Here is an 18,388-nt window from a genome sequence, read left to right as displayed (position 1 = left end):
TTAAATGATGTGTCCAAGATAGTAGACAAATTATCTTAAGTAATGAGAGTCTTGATGAATCGCAGGTGATTGAATCCTAGTATATGGTTTGTGACTGGAAGGATTAGTTAATTGGGGGAAAAAAGCTAAATCCCAGGATCTCTGCTGAACTTGACTACATTTTATATGTGCGTTTTTCCTCGCAGAAACATGTATAACTGACAAGTACACAAGATTTAGACCAGATAATTAAGAAAGTTAAATACCTGGGGATATACTTAACAGCAATGTGTGTGACATTAAAAGAAGATAACTATTTTAAACTATTAAAACAAATAAAATCAGATTTGGAAAGATGGAAAAATCTACAATTATTAATCTTGGGAAGAATAGCAAAGGTGAAAATGAATATTTATCAAAACTCCTTTTCCTTTTCCAAACAATACCTATAAAATTAGGGTTTTTTTTAAAAAATGAGCTAAATGCATTGATTTTGAACATTTATCTGGCAAGAGAAAAAAAGTCAGAATAAGATTGAAATTGCTATAAGAAGCAAAAGAAAATGGAGGATTTAGGCTACCAGACTGGGTTCTATACTATCAAGCAGCTGTATTAACATGGTTAAAAGAGTGGATAACCCTTACTACTACTGTATCTAGAGGGACATGACCTACAGCTTGGATGGCATGCTTTTCTACGGCATGGGAAGAACAAAATCCATAAATACTTTCAAAATAACTATGTAAGAAATAGCTTGCTTCTGACTTGGGAAAAGATAAAAATGAAAATTTATATGAAAATACCAGGATGGATCTCGACAATGGAAGTGTTTATACACCCATATTTAATCAACTATGAGAAACGTGTGACATATGGAGACATTTTGAATACTAATGGGAAATTTACAAACTAAACAAGAACTGGAAGAACAGGGCACTGAGCTATCATGGTGGCCACACTATCAAATGCAAATGAGATATGAAAAAGATGCTAAAACATATGGTTTTTATAAAGATCAAACTATTGTCATCAGAGGAAAAACTGATTAAAAAAACTCTATAAATTTTTGTTAAACCTGAAGATGGAAGATGAATAATTTAAAGAAACAATGATAACTTAGGTAAAAAGATTTGGGCACAATATAGAATTAGAAAAATGGCAACAATTGTGGGAAAGAAACTATAAAATATCAAGGGCAGTTATTTATAAAGAAAATTTATATAAAGCGTTTTATAGATGGCATGTAGATTTTAAGACAGAACTATTTCTTCTAGGTATAATTAAATATATTTAATGTATATATTTAACATTACATGTATTAATAGCAGTGAAAATTACATTTGCATAGTATTGGAAAAATGAAACACCATCGCAAGAAGATATAATTAGGAAAATTTTGGATTGTGTGGAAATGGATAGGCTTAAAAATGAAAGGGAAAGATGATACAGAATATTTTCAAACATGGGATAATTTTTATAAATGGCTAGAAAAATGGAATAGAGTAGGAATGTAAGTTCTATTAATGTTAAATACAGTATGTGAACCCAGACAACACTTTATTAAGCACTAAAGATTTGTAACCATAAAAACTTGATAAAATATATAAAAATATATAAATAAAATTATTATTATTATTATTATTATTATTAAAAAATATTTAGACCAGAGGAGACACCAGTTCAAATCCTCATTGAAGCACGCTGCTCACTTTAGGCTGATCTCTATCTCAGATTGTTGTGAAGATACATGAGGAAAAGCTCAATCATGATCAAAAAGCCTATTCAGTAAAATCATTAATGATCTGTATTTTTATATTAGGTCAATTCACCTTTTTGCAATGAATTCTTCTTCCAAATCTTTATTATGAACCATCTCTATTTTATGAAACTGCCATAAAGATTCCAAATGGCACTGTATATCAAGACAATTTTCAGAGAGACGTTTTTTAATCTCATTGTAGTCCCTCTTATTAGCAGGGCACTCTGTTAAAAAATCTAAACATAAAGAAAAGGAAACAAAAAAATACAAAAAGAAATCAGTATTCTCCCATGGTAAATAGTAATTCTAAAAAGATAATGTTCAAAATTAAGAGTTGTGGTGGCGCAGTGGTTAGAATGATATATTACAGGCTAACTTTGCTCTCTGCCAGAAGTTTGATCCTGACTGGCTCAAGGTTGACTCAACCTTCCATCCGAGGTCGATAAAATGAGGATTGGTGGGGGCAATATGCTGACATTGCAAACCATCCAGAGAGTGCAGTGTAAAGCTTTATGGGGTGATATATAAATCTAAGTGCTATTACTATTGTTAATTTGGAAAATTTCCAGAAAAAATACTTTTCTAGAAATAAATGTTAGCAGGTAAAATAATTGGGGGAAATACCTTTGTCATAATCTTATATCAACTAAAGACATTTGCTTTGATTTCAACACTGGTTATATTTTTGCCTTTAACAAAACATATACTTTCTATATTATAAGAAGATGCACTGCAATTAAGAAACCTTCAGAACCTAATTTGAAACTTGATTCTTCATCAGCTAAGACCCTGCATTAAAAAAGCTACAGGTTTTAATTCCATACTGATAAGCTGAGATGTGAAACCTCTACAAAGAATATATAAGAATTAAATAAATCTGCCACATTTTACAACAGGCATGACAGACACTTATTCAAATTAAGTCTTCAGATTCTTTTTGTAGATGTAAGCCAGGGATCTTCAGACTTGGCCTGTTTATGACTCACGGATTTTAACTCCAGAATTCTTCAGCCAGGCATGCTGGCTGAGGAATTCTGGGAGTTGAAGTCCATGAGTCATAAAAGGGCTGAGTTTGAGGACCCCTGATGTAAGCTATCCAAATTCAATCATATATAATAACTTAATGATTTTCTTAATGAGACCACATAGTGTCCAAACATAAATGTTTATCTTTTCTGCTTCATATTGTTTCTTCTTTGATGGGAGTATTTTCAAATTCTAGCTGCTTCTATTTTTTTCTGTGCACAGAATGTTCCTTCTGTTTTATTCTTTAACTATGTTTTACCTTGTTTTTTGAATGAATCTCTTTGCAATTAAAAAAAACACACACAATCCAATCAAGGCCATGATCAAGGGCAAGACCATGAGACTCCAGTATTTCAATTAGGAACCTTGTAGTCTGGGTCCAAAATCTGACCAAAGAAAATAATTGAAACAGCAGCTACAACAGAAGTACTGTAATACAAAACCTGAGGATAAGTCTAAGTAGAGACTAAGGAAGATAATTTTGATGGAAATTTACAGGAACTGTTACCTAAACAAAAGGAGCGTGAAACATTTTTTTTTAAAGTCAGAGCAAGGAAATAACATTTAGAATGACTCAGGTAGATGCCTTCCTGATTCATCAATGTTTAAGAATGGGAGGAAGTGGAGCACATCAGATTTGTAAGATACTGTTATTACAGCTAATAAATAAATGTGATTTTATCCTTTCTGTGGAGATGATTTCTTGGTCTGCTCTAGCCAATGGTGCTGACAATATGTCTAGAATCTTTACTTGAAGAATATTTTCCTCTTTGGTTCAAAAATACCCTGGCAATAACTTTTTTCTACTGTCTTCCCCATAACGTTCCCTTTATCTTGTCTGCAGTCCATAAATGAGAGAGTTTGTTCTTTAGCTCACTCCACCTCCACTCCCTTTATTAAGAGACTATTCAAGGGAAGCTTCAAGGTTTACAAAACCTTTAAGGCATTAGCAACTTTTGCCTAGAAAGGAAGTCGCAGCAATTGAAAATAAAAGGAATTGAGGGTTAAGGTTTGTTCTCCGAGCTTACGTGTTGATTTCTGAACATTTCATTACCAGGCTAGGTAACATCTTCAGTGGAGTATAGGGGATGTCATTGTCAGTGTTCTTCTATTTATAAGGGCTTCATGTGGTCAGTAGGTCTTATGATGGTGAAGTCATGTCAGGTGAGGGTCCCCTCAGGTCAGGGTCTTGTGATGGATCAGTTGTGAGTTGCCACAAGACCCTCACTTGACACACCCACACCTAACCCATCACAAGACCCTGGTCTGACGGGACCTTCACCTGATGTGACATCACCACACAAGACCTACCGACCACATGAACTTTCACCCAAGCTACAGATATTTGCCACTATTGCATAAAGGGAATTGATGTAGGACAGGGAGTGACAGTGGGAACAGCAAATTTCACACCATGATTATTTTGGGTGGAGAGTAATTCAACTCCATTGTGTTGTTGTTGTGTTGTGATGAACCTTTTGGGTGAAAGGCAGGAACTGCTTCTCCTGATCTGGCAGTAACAAATCCAATACTATATAGGGTTTTCTTTTTTTAAACTGAGAACTAAATTTGATTATCAACATCTGGCATATTCTTGAGCAAAATATCTCAAATAATGTGTTTACTATTATAGAGACTACAAAGCCCGACAGATATCATGCTGCAATTACTTCAGGTACATGCGACCTTATGTATTATAGGGCAGAGCTGGAGTATTAATAAGGGCTCCTAAGGGCTCAATTCAAATGCCCCTGGAATTCCTTCTGGTATCCATGGGGTAGGGGATCAAGACTATCAACACCTGTAAAAACTAATTTAAAGGTATTCCTCCAACTTAGTGACCATTTGAAATTATGAAAAAGGAAGATGGAAAAAGGAGACATATGCCCCAGATTCGAAGTTCCAATAGTTGGTGCCGCCCTGTGATTAAGTGACCACACTCAGTGACCGCACTCAGCCACGTGGCCATATTTACAGCTTTTGGAAGGACTCACGGTCGTTTTACAACCATTTTGCCATAGCGAACAATGGTTTCGCTTAAAAACTGTGACATCCGTACTTACGACTGCCATATTTGCTTATCAATCACCACAACAAACATCATAAAATTGGGTCAGCAACATGACTGATTTGTTTTATGACTTTTACAATTGAAAACTGTAAGGGACAGGTTGCAACCTGAGGACTTCCAGTACTGATTTCTCCTTGCTTCCTCAACAGCAACTGAAAATGGCTCTTATTGAAATAAAAATCTCTCTACTTTGCAAAGATGTGTATCACTCAAAACAATTACAGACATATCTTATGTGACATTTTCACAGACAAATTTGGGCAGGAACAAGATGATCAAAATTATATTTTTAACATAACTACAAGTTAATGTAGTGATTAACATACCAGGCTAGAAACCGGGAGACCATGAGTTCTAGTCCTGCAATGAGGCACAAAGCCAGAGGGGTGACTTTGGGCCAGTCCCCCAGTCCCTAGCCAAGATTGCTTTATAATTTTGTCAAGAAAATGGCAGAGATTAATCCAGTCTTTAAAACAATAACAACACACACACACTTTCCTCCAGTCAGCTCAATTCTTGATAACTAGATGGGCCTATCTATTTTCGTCTCTTTCTGTCCGTAGAGAGATGATTTAACATTACCTTTTTCTGGTAATAAAGAAAAAATAAGAATGAGATTTTTTCAATCTCAGTAGTTCTCCTTCAAATTACTAACCTGATATGAGTCTTATCTTTTTTTTTATAGCAGTCATGATGAGTTATGTGCTGCCACCTGTTCTGGATTCAAGACTCTTTATGTACTGGGATATGAAAAGACAGGACAATTTATTATTTTACTTAATTGATTTGAGTTCTACCACCTTATTTTAGTTACAGTAATTCAAGGTGACATATATACTTAGTGCTGCTACCTTCTATTTTACTCAGAACAACCATCCTATAAGGCGGACAGGCCTAAAGTCAGCTTTCATGCCCAAAGGAGGACTAAATACTATCTCAATTTCTAGGTTAGCACCTTATCCAATACAATGAACTGCTTTTCTTACATGCAATGTAAGGATAGGGAGGGAGGGTCTTCTCAGGGTGCCACCGGTAAGAGATTGCCGGTGGACGACACCCAGGGATAGGGCCTTCTCAGTGTGGGCGCCTGCCCTTTGGAACCAGCTGCCAGTGGAGTTGAGGACTGCCCCCGACCTCCGTTCATTCCGCCGGGGCCTGAAGACCTGGCTCTTCGAGCTCTCTGGCCCAGGCTGAGGATTAATCTTATTTTAACTGGGGTTTTATTTATGCAGGGACAAATATAATTTTTTTAAAAATTTGTTTTTAACTTTTGTATTTTGGTTTTTTAATCACCCTGTAAACCGCCCTGAGTCCTTCGGGAAAGGGCGGTATATAAATGTAATAAAATAAATAAATAAAAATAAATAAAACTAGCAGAAGCTGACATCAGAAAGCCTGTTAAAAAAAGTAATTCACAATGCTTACAATTTTAAGCAATGTGAAACAAAGAAAAATCCATACTTTGTCTTTTTTAAAAAAAAAACTTACCTATTTTAGACAGCTTTGAGCTAGCTTAGGGTGGGGAGAACCTTTGAGCATGAGAAGCCTGTGATTTCATTCTGTTTCTGCAGGTTTTTCAGAGATGGACAATCACTGCCCACCCCGTTGCCGGCAATGGGGAAAAAGCTGTGATACGTCATGCGACATCATGTGACGTCGTGAGTTTGACGTGCCTGGATTAGGGTATTATCAGTTATAGGCAGCAACTGCCAGCTGATTAAATCAGGTCACAGACCTGAGCTTAACTTGTGGTTAGCAATTTTTAAAGACAGTAGTCTACAGATGATCCTCGACTTGAGCCCAAAATTTATGTTGCTAAGCGAGACAGCTATTAAGTGAGTTTTGCCCCATTTTATGACCTTTCTTGCCACAGCTGTTAAGTGAATCACGCAATTGTTAAGTTAGTAACACACGGTTATTAAGTGAATCAGGCTTCCCATTGACTTTGCTTGTCAGAAGGTTGCAAAAACTGATCACAAGACTCTGGGACACTGCAACCATCATAAATACGAACCAGTTGCTAAGCATTCAAATTTTGTTCATATGACCATAGGAAGGCTGCAACGGTCATGTGAAAAATGGTCATAAGTCGCTTTTTTCAGTGCCATTGTATCATCAAATGGTCACTAAACTAATGGTTGTAAGTCGAGGACTACCTGTACTGCAGAAAAAAAAACCTGAAGAAGAGAGTGCTTCTTTAAGCCATCTGTCCACTCTATGGGGGTAGGAGAGAAAAAAACAGGACCACATGTACTAAATGACTGTCATGGTGAACATGTGACTGAGAAAGACATGCTGAGAAAGGTTGTAAATGAAGGCATTGGTGGCGAAGTTACTTTTTCATCACCATTGTAATTGCAAATGGTCACTGTTTGAGGCAGTCGGTAATGAGGACTAATATGGTGTCTAAACATGGTACAATTTCTGCTGTAAAGATATTCATTTTCTTAACATTAGAAAACTCAGGTTATAATGCATCATAATATATTTTATAAATGGAACTGTGTATGTTGCCATGTTTACCGTACCTTTATCAGGTGGTTTTTTAGGAATTGTAAATTTTTTTAGACAATTTTGATCCACCAAAAATAATCCCTTTATATTTTTTCTCATTACTTCCATCTTTGGTTCCATTTCAATTTTGTTTCCAACCTAAAGGACAAAAAGCAGAAACTGTATCAAATTGTATGCTTAATTGATTTGTTTTTAAATATTACGTTTGATTGCTTTGCTTTTGAATTTAGTTCCATCTTTCTCAATTGTTTCCAATTTTAATCCAAGCTAATTCCTATAACTTCAGAAACAAAAATTGAAAAACAGCAAAAACACTTTATTTAATAAATGTACTGAGGAAAAGGATTTATTTGTGAAGGTACCTATATTAACCAGTCACTAGAGGGAGATAAAGTACATGCTTGTCAATCAAATGGAATACTTTGCATTCTTTCTTCTATCCCCTTTTTTCTTCAGTACTGCAGCTTTTTAGGCTATAAATTTGTGGAGAAAACCTATTTGTTATTATTATACCATATGCTTATTTTAGAGGCTTTCAGGATGAAGTTGTAAGGTCTTTCCTCAGCTAGTCCTCCCAAGAAAGCAGAACTCTTGAGGCAGGCATCTCAAAAGGAACTTTTATTGAGAGACAGTGGCAGCAAGAAAGCAAAGCAAGATCTAGCATTTTCCTGCACAAAATGTTACACTAAAGCATCCATAACAGACCCCAGCCCAATGGCCAAAAGTCTGGTTTTATTTCATCCAATCCTTAGGTGCGAAGTTGTTATGGGAACCAGATTGATAAGCGTAGTTCCCTGGGACCATTCTCAGGGTTTCGATTTCCTCTCAGCCTCTCGATCTCCTCCCTCCCCTACCCTCGCAGAGATAAGACAGATGGCCCAGGGTTCCTTCCTTCGTCCATTGACACGCCGTACCAGCCTCCTCCTCCTCCCAACAGCAGAACAGCAAAGTATCCTCCTCCCCGCTCCCAGTAGAATGGCAAATCCAAACATAGAAAGAAAAATCTATATATTAAATGAGGGTCTAAACAGAAGTGTGAGGAATAATTATTTTGAACAAATATACATAGCTCAAGGAGGTGTTTAGTGCTCCGAGATACATTCCTTACAGTATTGTTAAAATTGATAGCAATTCAATGATGTCCTTACTCATTCAAGCCCTTAGGCATCTGTTCCAAACATCTGGTATACACAGGGCTTTTTTTCTCATATAACGCTCAGAACGGTGTCCCGGCACCTTTTTTTTTTTTTGCAAAAAAAAAAAGCTCTCTCTATTGGCTTTTGAAAGCCTATTGCAGGAGTAGGCAATCTTGGCTCTTTTATGACTCGTGGACTTCACCTCCCAGAAATCCTGAGCCTGCCACGCTGAGGGGAAAGAGAGAGGTTTCCAAGCTGAGCCATACTGGCTCAGGAATTCTGGGAGTTGAAGTCCTTGAGTCATAAAAGAGCCAAGGTTGCCTACGCCTGCACTAGAGGAGGACATTAAATTTTTTTACAAGGTTACTTCTTTAGGAATTAAACTTTTAGAATCTAAAACAGGTAATTCAAAAAAGCCAACAGGAAAGAACCTCACATTTTTCATCTGCTTCTGTCTTTTGGAAGGTAAAATTAGATAACAAAGTAATCTATTTCCTATGTTAACATCTCTGCAAAGAAATCAATAAAGGTAACAGGAAAGAAATGAGAAACATTTTTCTCAATGTAATATGTCTAATTTAGCTGATGCTAGGGGAGAAAAGCATCTTTTGTACATACAACTAAACCACTTTAAACAATTCTTAAGAATGAAATATTCTTAATTTGGACTTTTCTGTTACTGTTTGGACTGTTGTGTGTTTTGAAAAATAGATTATTTAGAATCTAGTTATGTTGCACTTCAGTCTTTAAATAATTAACCTAGTATATACATAACAATATACTGTTTATATAATGTATATAATGTATATAATATAATGTTTTCCATGGTGAGCTTAACATCAATAACATTTATTAAAAAGGCTAAAATAATTTCTGGTGGTATTATCTGTACATTAAAATTTTGTTTAGTCACAATCTTTCACTTTTCACAATCTGGACAAGCAGTGGTCATGTATCCTAGCAAAAGATGTTACATATGTGCATAAGCGTAGTCAATAGCATATGCCTTTTTAAAAATATCAAACAGGCAAAGAAACAAAAGTAAGTCCAAAATATCTGCATTACATCCAGAAATGCCAACTTTGCAACCAATATTTCTCATCCATAACTATGGCACCCTAAGGATACCTGCATACATGCAAAAGCTTCTCTGGGATCAGTAATGCAGCAGGGATTGCTTTTTCCTTCCAGTAACATTGCTGGGAAATACCAAATATGGCCTTGAGAATTCCAATGTTTGTTACATTTTTTTCTGGATGTGGTTGGAAAGAGGCCTAGAAATGCCAGCACAAATTCATCAGACTTGCTGAATGTGCTCACACAACTAATTGGTTAGATTCATTTATTGTTATAGAAATGGCTAGTTTATAATATTATAGAAAAGCAAAAAGTTGAGGTTCAATGTTAATGCTCCCTTCTACTCCTGCAACAGAAGAAGTCAGAAGTCAGTGCCTTTTCTTTTTCCCTTCTCCCCCTCACTTTTCCCTTTTTCTCTCACCCTTCGCTCGCAAAAGCCCCCCCGACTCACACACTTTGCTCACAAAAGCCTCCAGTCACTCTCTCACTCCTCCGTCTCTTTCAAAGGCACCTCATTCCCTACGCACAGTCACTCATGCGCTCGTGACCTCCCGTTTAGACTACTGCAACGCTCTCTACATGGGGCTGCCCTTGAGGACCACCCGGAGGCTTCAACTGGTGCAGAATGCGGCCTCGCGAGTCGTGATGAGGGTCTCCCGGTACTCCCATGTAACACCTCTACTCCGCGAGCTGCATTGGCTTCCAGTTGCCCTCCAGGTGAGATTCAAGGTGCTGGTGATGACCTATAAAGCCCTAAATGGCAAGGGTCCGGGATATTTGAGGGAATACCTGCTGCCAGCATCAAGTTCCCTTCGTCCAGTGCGCTCCCACAGGGAGGGTCTCCTCAGGGTGCCGCCGGTTAAAGACTGACGGCGGGTAACACCCAGGGGTAGGGCCTTCTCAGTGGGTGCGCCTGCCCTGTGGAACCAGCTGCCTGCGGAGCTTAGGACTGCCCCCAACCTCCGTTCATTCCGCCGGGACCTGAAGACCTGGCTCTTCGAGCTCTCTGGCCCAGGCTGAGAATAGTTTTAATTTTAATTTTAACTGGGTTTTAATTTTCTCAGGGTTCTATTTAATCTCTTTTAATTTATTTTAACGTTTGTATTGACTGTTTTTTAAATGCCCTGTAAACTGCCCTGAGTCCTTCGGGAAAGGGCGGTATATAAATCTAAATAAAATAAATTAAATAAAATTCAGTCTCTCCCCCACTCACTCTGTCTCTTGCTCGCTCACTTACTGCCCCATTGCTTCCAAATGCCATTTGCTCATTCACACTCACTTACTGCCCCGACGCTTCCAAACGCCATTTGCTCATTCACTCACTCTCTTACTGCCCCATTGCTTCCAAACGCCACTTGCTTGCTTGCTCACTTACTGCATTTGGAAGCAACAGGGCAGTAAGTGAACGAGTGCCAGTGCTGGAGGCCATCAGCTGTTTGGCGCCGGAGACCGCTGCCACGAGGAACACAGCTTTGGGTCGGGGATCGGAGCAGCTCCGGGTGGGGGCTCAGCATGAGCCACAGTGTGGCAACTGCGGGGAGGGGAATCCCCGCAGCGGCTGTGGGAAGGGGAATCCCCGCAGCCTGTGGCTCCGAGCTGCAGGGGCGGGGGTGCAAAGGACGGGCGGCAATGCCGTAGGAAGACACCGGCATCGCTCTCAGTGACAGCACCTCTGAATTCCTGCACTTTTTTTTTTTTTTAGAAAAAAAGCACTGGGTATACATATAATCATGTTCATAATTGTACTCATACACATACTGAAGATTTATAAAAGCAGACTTACATACTCCTTTTAGAAAGACCTTGAGGAATAGAGGGATGGGGTGGCTACCCAAAATAGAAGTAGACAGGAATAGTATTATTTGCATCACCAATTCACTTGATGTTTATATTCAGAACATTGGTGGTAAATACAATTAATCCTTCACAGCTAAGAATGCTGTTTAAGTTGCAAGAATTGTGTTTTGATTCTGATATCAACAGTACTGTTCCCTTTTCTCTTTTTTACTTAAAAAAGAAGAGTTTGAATATAAGATAACCCTCTCAATAAAGTGGAAATATCTAAATATTTTTCTACTTAGAGTTGCTGAGCAATTGCTTTCCATAACAGTTACCTATATATAAGTATGAAACATTATTGCGATTGGCCCAAAATCTCCTCTCAAAAGAAGTTAGATGGTGAGGCCAAAAAGAGTCTTAAATGAATTCCTAATTGCAGCTGGCAATATTTCAAGTATGACTTTAAAAAAGAACACACAAATGCGACATCCATCTGTAATTCTTTTAAAACTGTAACTTCTATCTTCAGAATCTCTGGAAACGATGAACCTTCAGGTTTACCATACCTGTTGCATAGTTGCTCTGAAGCCTTAATTTTTTTAAATTAAAGTATGGCACAACTTTATTAATAAGTGCAATAGAAATTATGATGGAGACAAGGGGCAGTGAAGGGATGACTGAAAGGAAATAGTGGGGGAAAAACAAAACTGGGTGGAATTGTGAAAGGGCTAGTGGACAGGGAAGGGAAAAAATGGTTTGCTTTTCATATGCAAAGGAAAATTGTGGTGTGGTGGGAAAGGGGACAAACCAAAGATGATAGCTATGCAATCCAAGGAATATGTTTGATTTAAGAATGTGACAGCAAGGTGCTCTAGAACATGGATCCCCAACCACCAGGACACAGACTGGTACCGGTCCATAGACTGCTAGGAACTGGGTTGCATAAGTGGCAGGTGAGCTAGCAAAGCTTCATCTGCACATGCATGTGATCTAGGTTGTTTGCAAAACCATCCCCCCTCCGGTCCATGGAAAAATCGTCTTCCAGAAAATGGGTCCCTGGTGCCAGAAAGGTTGTGGACCGCTCCCCCAGAACAAAAATGCTGCTCTAAAGCTGCTTCTAGGCTTGTAATCCAAATGGCAGCACATCCCTAAGACAAAGTTTATGGCCATCATTTCTGTTTGAGTTAGAACTCCAGAAAAATAGGGTCTGGGGATAGAGGAGATTCTCCCGTCGATGGACTTGGTATGATTTTTCTGGAGTCCTTATTTGCAGTAAGGGAAAATTGGTCCCTCCCCATAATCAGTGTCAGCTTCTTTTCAAAACTATTTATCTCTAGTCTGTGAATATAATACCCACTCCTCAGGTAATTACATAAAGATAAAAGCTATTCTTCTCAAATAGGATACTAGTTCTTTGAGGTTGTGATAAAAGGATACTGCTGTGTAAGCAGAAATAAAGAAATAACTGAGCACACATTCTTATCATTATGGGTGGACTGAAAATGTAAGGAATGTAGAGCAAACAACCTCAGAGAGCTTGAAAGATGGAAGGGCAAGGAACTCAACAAAATCAGGATACATAAGAGAGAGAACTTGGTGGCCTCTGTGAGAAAGTAAACTAGCAATGTGTTAACAATTATGACATTTGTATCCCTAAGCAGTGGCTCAGTGGGTTAGGACGCTGAGCTTGTCGATCAGAAGATCGGCAGTTTGGTGGGTCGAATCCCGAGTGCCGCGTAGCAGTGAGCACCTGTTACTTGTCCCAGCTTCTACCAACCTAGCAGTTTGAAAGCACGTAAAAAATGCAAGTAGAAAAATAGGGACCACTACGGTGGAAAGATAATAGTGTTCCGTGCGCCTTTGGCGTCTAGTCATGCCGACCACATGACCACGGAGTCGTCCTCGGACAAGCGCTGGCTCTTCAGCTTTGAAACGGAGATGAGCACCAGCCCCTAGAGTCAGAAACGACTAGCACGCATGTGCGGGGGAACCTTTACCTTTTATCCCTAAGCAAAAACAACTTACATCTTGTATAATCAGTTCCTACAAAGTTACTGTAAAGTTTTAACACTGTATAAACAACTGCTCCTCTGAATAAGTCAGAGATAGGCTACAACAGCTCTCTTCCATTCCCAAGGCACTATACTACCAGAAAAAGAAATGAGAAAAGAGAAGATAGAAATGATCTCAAATACGAGGCTTGCATGCCTTCTAACGAGTGTGCATGGGAGTGGGGGCAGTTTCAGAAGTGAACAAATTAAACTTTTGCTTTTATCTCCAGACCTCATTATGTAGGCAAACACAAAAGGTTTTCCCCTGTTCAGTTGTGTCTGACTCTAGGGGGCGGTGCTAATCTCTGTTTCTTAGCCAAAGGAGTCATTGTTGGCCGAAGATATTTCCATGGTCAAGTGGCCATCATGACTATACAAGGAGGTGCATGGAACCCTGTTCTCTTCCCACTGAAGTGGTATCTATTTATCTACTTGTATTTGCATGCTTTCGAACTGCCAGGTGGGCAGAAGCTGGGGCTCACCTCGTTGTGCTGTACTCATGTAACGTATCCAGGCTGTCAGCTTTCCAGCTGACAAGCTCAGCATCTTTAACCACTGAGCCATTGTGCACCCTCCTCATGTGCTGCTATACAGCAAATCTTAATGTTTTGTAACTGTACAATGCTGATGAGTGAGTAGCCAGCTCAGAAAGTGAACCATCCCTCTATAATACACTCAAGGGTTTGTTTTTTCTTTTAACTTAAGTGCATGCCCCTACCATAATTTTTCCATCATATTTATTCTCAATTACTGGAAACTTGAGAAGACTAATTTCCTTTACTTTTGAAGGTGTTTTTTAACACAGCTTAATATTTTCTGCCTCAAATCTCATGATAAATTTGTAGTTTAAGTACTCTACATATATTTAGAAACTATATTTAGTTTCTTCTTTTATTAACATGTCCTGGTGCCCCTATTATTCTTAAAGTTTACCCATTCCCAGTTGTGGTTTTAAAGAGTTGTTAAAATGTAAATATTTACACATTGCTATGCTTGGGTGACCAAGCAAAGCTCCAGAATATACAGAAATGGCTACCTTCTTTTTTTTGGTAACCAACTTTCTTACTTAGGCATCCAGTCATGCAAATTTGCTTTTAAAGAAAAAAAAAAGGTTCTTTTGGTTGAAAAAAAGTTACAGAAAAGTATATCTTATAAATGTCAAGGATGCAAATATCTAAATACCCTGGTTTATGACAGGCGTTTCAGTGTATTTTCAGTCTTTAAACCCTACCATTCCAAACAATATTGGCAATGGCATCACCACAGTTCTAGTCCAAGCCACAGGGAGAGCAGAAGGGGAAGTGTAGCAGCCCACATCTTAGTACCTCTACTATGGTGTTTTGTGAAGAACATTTCCAATGCCAAATGTTACCGCTGAAAATAAGGGGATGTGAACTAGGATCTTCAAAGATGATCCAAATGCTCACGTACATATGATCAGGTTACAGGTAATATTTAATACAACTTAGCTCCTATATGCCCTTTTCCATTGCTAAACGAGCTCCCTCAGACCACATCAGTGATGTTTATAAACTCACATTGCTGAATTTATAAATTTGCCTGCTCCAGGAAAGAAATCCCCATATCTATGATACTGTGTCATTCAATTTGCCTTTTCCATTCTGTGTTATCATCCCATCCATTAACATTTTCATTCCCTTTTCCCAAAACAGGACGAGTATGAGAACATCTCCTACAAATCTTATTAAAAAGCATTAAGTCTTGCGAGCTGTAACTCACTTCATCAGATATACAGATGCGTAATACAGCTTTCTTCCTAATTTCCCTCCTAAATTAAGTACAGTTAAGCTACTTATTAAAGATTTAAGTCCTGCATACAACTTTTCACTAAACATGCAAAGACTTATACTGATTATGAAGATGCCATGTAGATAAGCAAGGGATACTCTTCATTACAGTCAATAAACTAGTTGCTACTGAATCAGTTTAAGCTTCTCACTCATCTTCCGAATATTAGAATAGAGCAAAGAATATATATCTTATGTAAACCAAATATTATGATTTTCTACTACTAACATCCTTGAAAAGTATACTTTAACCTAAAAATATCTATCTAGCTTCTGGATTTTCTCTAGTTAATTAATATAGTTTTCAGGTTGAAGAATTCATTGCATTATTCCATCCTAATACTGTTCAATTCTACCACACTGTCTTATCAAACTACATTGGGAATACTTATCCAAGAATGGGCAATCTTCACACAACCTCTGCCAGAGTGTCTAGCAGTGAGTGATGCTGAGCATCAATGTTGAGAAAACCAAAAATTATCTACTATTAACTCTATTCAATAAATGTAAAGGGAATAATGAAAACATATAGATTAACCTCAGCTGAGAATATCACAATGCTAGACAGAATTTGCTGCTTCAGAATAGTGTAATAATCACTTCGTATTGCGAAGCTCATTGTAATTTAAAATAACCAATAGCTGTGCATTAATTATAGATTTACCAGCTATTGTAGAAGTTTCTTAATACAAACATAAAACTATATAGCATGTTTAAAAGCCTGGTTATATAAACAGAATTTTACTTATTACAAATTCTACTATCGGTTCAACCACATCACTTATTCACTTATCAGAATTCTATGAATTCAGCCACATCTGTCCTTGTTGAGAAGTGTTGATAATTTTGCTAATGAATTGTACAATAAAAGGCTACACAATCTACATCTATTTCTGAGTGTCTTAAAAGGCAATCTGATAATTTCAGTCTCTTATTAAATAGGATATAACATGAAGCATCCAATATTTTGTAAAAAATTGTGTTATTTAAAAGTTATGCAGTGTGCTTCCAGTACATTTTATAATATCCACAAGAAATTAAAAATTGCTTCATATCTATTTACTGTTCCTCAGACTAATTTTCAGTAGTAGCTAAACTATTCTGAAGAGGCATAATAAAAAATGCTTCAGTAGCTACAAAAGTCATAGCGAAACATAAATATTAAAATATAATCCGTACCCTTTCTTATCAACAAAGAATTGCAGATAATTCCTTTATAGGTGATTTGATATAAGCCCCATGGAATTGAAAAATATTATATTGCAATCCAATACAGTATCTTTTGGCCTATATTAATTACAGTGTTTGTAGTAAAAATTAGACCATTTGAGAGCTCTTACAGGGTTTGTTAAGCTCTATTCTAAATTCATTTTAGAATAAATATTACTGACTTCAAAGAATTTAATTTCCAATACATTGTCTTATTTCTTTCACTTGCTATTACAACTGTCAGCACTCACACTATCCGCAAACCAGAGGCAACAGTATTGGTTTGCTTGATTTCAATATTAAGGATCTCAATAAAGAAACATTAAAATAACTTTTGAAAAGAAGCTAATGTATTTTTCATAAGAACAATCATGTTTAAAGAATATTTAAACAGCAATGACTTTTACTATTTAAACTTCAATGACTATAATGTATTTGCCTTGCAGTTAAAACTGTATGTTATACCTTAAGAAAAGGAGTTGAATACTTGGTTATTAATGTATAAAGTTTCAAGTAATCACTATCCACGGATAACCATCTGACTGATAGCTACTGCCACACATATACTGTTCCGACAAATGTCTAAAATAAAACAAGGAACAGAGACTGCAATTTGTATACTGTACACAAAACATATGAGTATCTCTCCATAGGACTGAACATCTACAGACAGCACTCAGTTTAAAACCAATCGTACAAGCCAGGAACGAAGAGAAAGAGTACCGGTATTGTAGTTACCCGAGTACTAAATGTTCCTACTATGAACAAGGGCAAGAGGAGGAAGCTGGATTATAGCAAAGGAAAGAGCAAGTGCAGATTGTCAAGTCGTTACCTCGCCTCAGTTCCAGTTGGGGCGAAAGGGAGGAGGGGTGGTGGTGGAAGGAGGGCTGTAACGAATTGTTAACGGCTATTAACGAAACGGAATCTTCACGTTCAAACGACACTGGCCCGCTTGCAACGGTTCAGCAACGAGCAAAGGCTGTGGCGAACAGGAGGCGGCGGCGGCGGCGTGTGTGCGTGTGTTGCCGTTCTTTCCAAGCCCTTGTTTTAAGCTTAAAAGGCACATGGAGCTTTAACCGCTGCTGGACGTGAAGTGCCAGATCCAGCGGAGTCCAGGAACACTGGCTTATAGTTTCGCCCCCGAATAGGGAAACGAGTCCAACCCCCGACTCGGCTACAAGCGACTAGTCCAGGGGTAGGCAACCTCGGCTCTTTTATGACTCATGGACTTCAACTCCCAGAATTCCTGAGCCAGCGTAGCTGGCTCAGGAATTCTGGGAGTTGAAGTCCATGAGTCATAAAAGAGCCGAGGTTGCCTACCCCTGGACTAGCCTCTCACCGCAAGCGGGACAACGGAGCCGGCACTGAAGATTTACTTCGGGAAGAAGGACAAGCGGGATCCGACAGGGAGCAACCACCTACTTCTCCGAGCTACAAAGGATCCAACCATCCTGGCAAACCGAGCCCGGAGGGACTTTCGCACCCATCCCGAGTAAAAGCGAAGGAATAATCAGCCGCTCAACTCACGGTGGATCCGCGACCACTACTACCATCCTCCCGGGACCTGCATGAAGTGTCTTCTTCCGAACTCCCTTTGGCTTCTCCTCCATCGCCATGCCGGCAGCACTCCTCTCGCCTCCGGGCCAGGCTCGGGTCCGGGATCCCCGTCGGAACAGCGCGCCCAAGAAGCCGCTTGGGCGCCCATTGCCTCGGGCGGACGTTAAGCTCCTCCTGCTCCTCCTGCTGCTGCTGGCGCGCCGCCGCCACCATCGCTCCAACTGCAGCGCCCGCCCAAGCCGCCGCCCTCTATCTATATAGGGCCTCGGTTCTGAGTGGGCGGGGCGGGGGCGGAGCCGAAGCCGGGCGTCTTACCGCTCTCGCCTGAGGCGGGGATCTTTTCCGGCCCAGCTGTTTAATCCTCCTCATCAAGAAGGCTCTTTCGTTCGCACGACGCGCTGGGGGGGGGGGGCGCTCGTACT

General features: G+C 38.9%; 1 protein-coding gene across 1 annotated transcript in view; it reads right to left on the bottom strand.

The window, feature by feature from the left end:
- TEX15 (testis expressed 15, meiosis and synapsis associated) overlaps positions 1 to 18,154 on the bottom strand; it is a 45,627-nt gene extending 27,473 nt beyond the window's left edge. Inside the window, exons 1-3 of the mRNA XM_083355129.1 lie at positions 17,937 to 18,154; positions 7,364 to 7,487; positions 1,809 to 1,974 (exon numbers count right to left, since the gene is read on the bottom strand). Coding sequence (XP_083211255.1) covers positions 1,809 to 1,974; positions 7,364 to 7,469 — 272 coding nt within the window. The 5' untranslated portion in view covers positions 7,470 to 7,487; positions 17,937 to 18,154. The remainder of the gene's footprint in view (positions 1 to 1,808; positions 1,975 to 7,363; positions 7,488 to 17,936) is intronic.
- Between the last annotated feature and the right edge of the window lie 234 nt (positions 18,155 to 18,388).

The sequence above is a fragment of the Vipera ursinii genome, assembly GCF_947247035.1.
Source record: "Vipera ursinii genome assembly, chromosome: 2".
Lineage (NCBI taxonomy): Eukaryota > Metazoa > Chordata > Lepidosauria > Squamata > Viperidae > Vipera > Vipera ursinii.
Note: the sequence above shows the minus strand (reverse complement) of the source record. Positions and strands in the feature narration are given on the sequence as shown.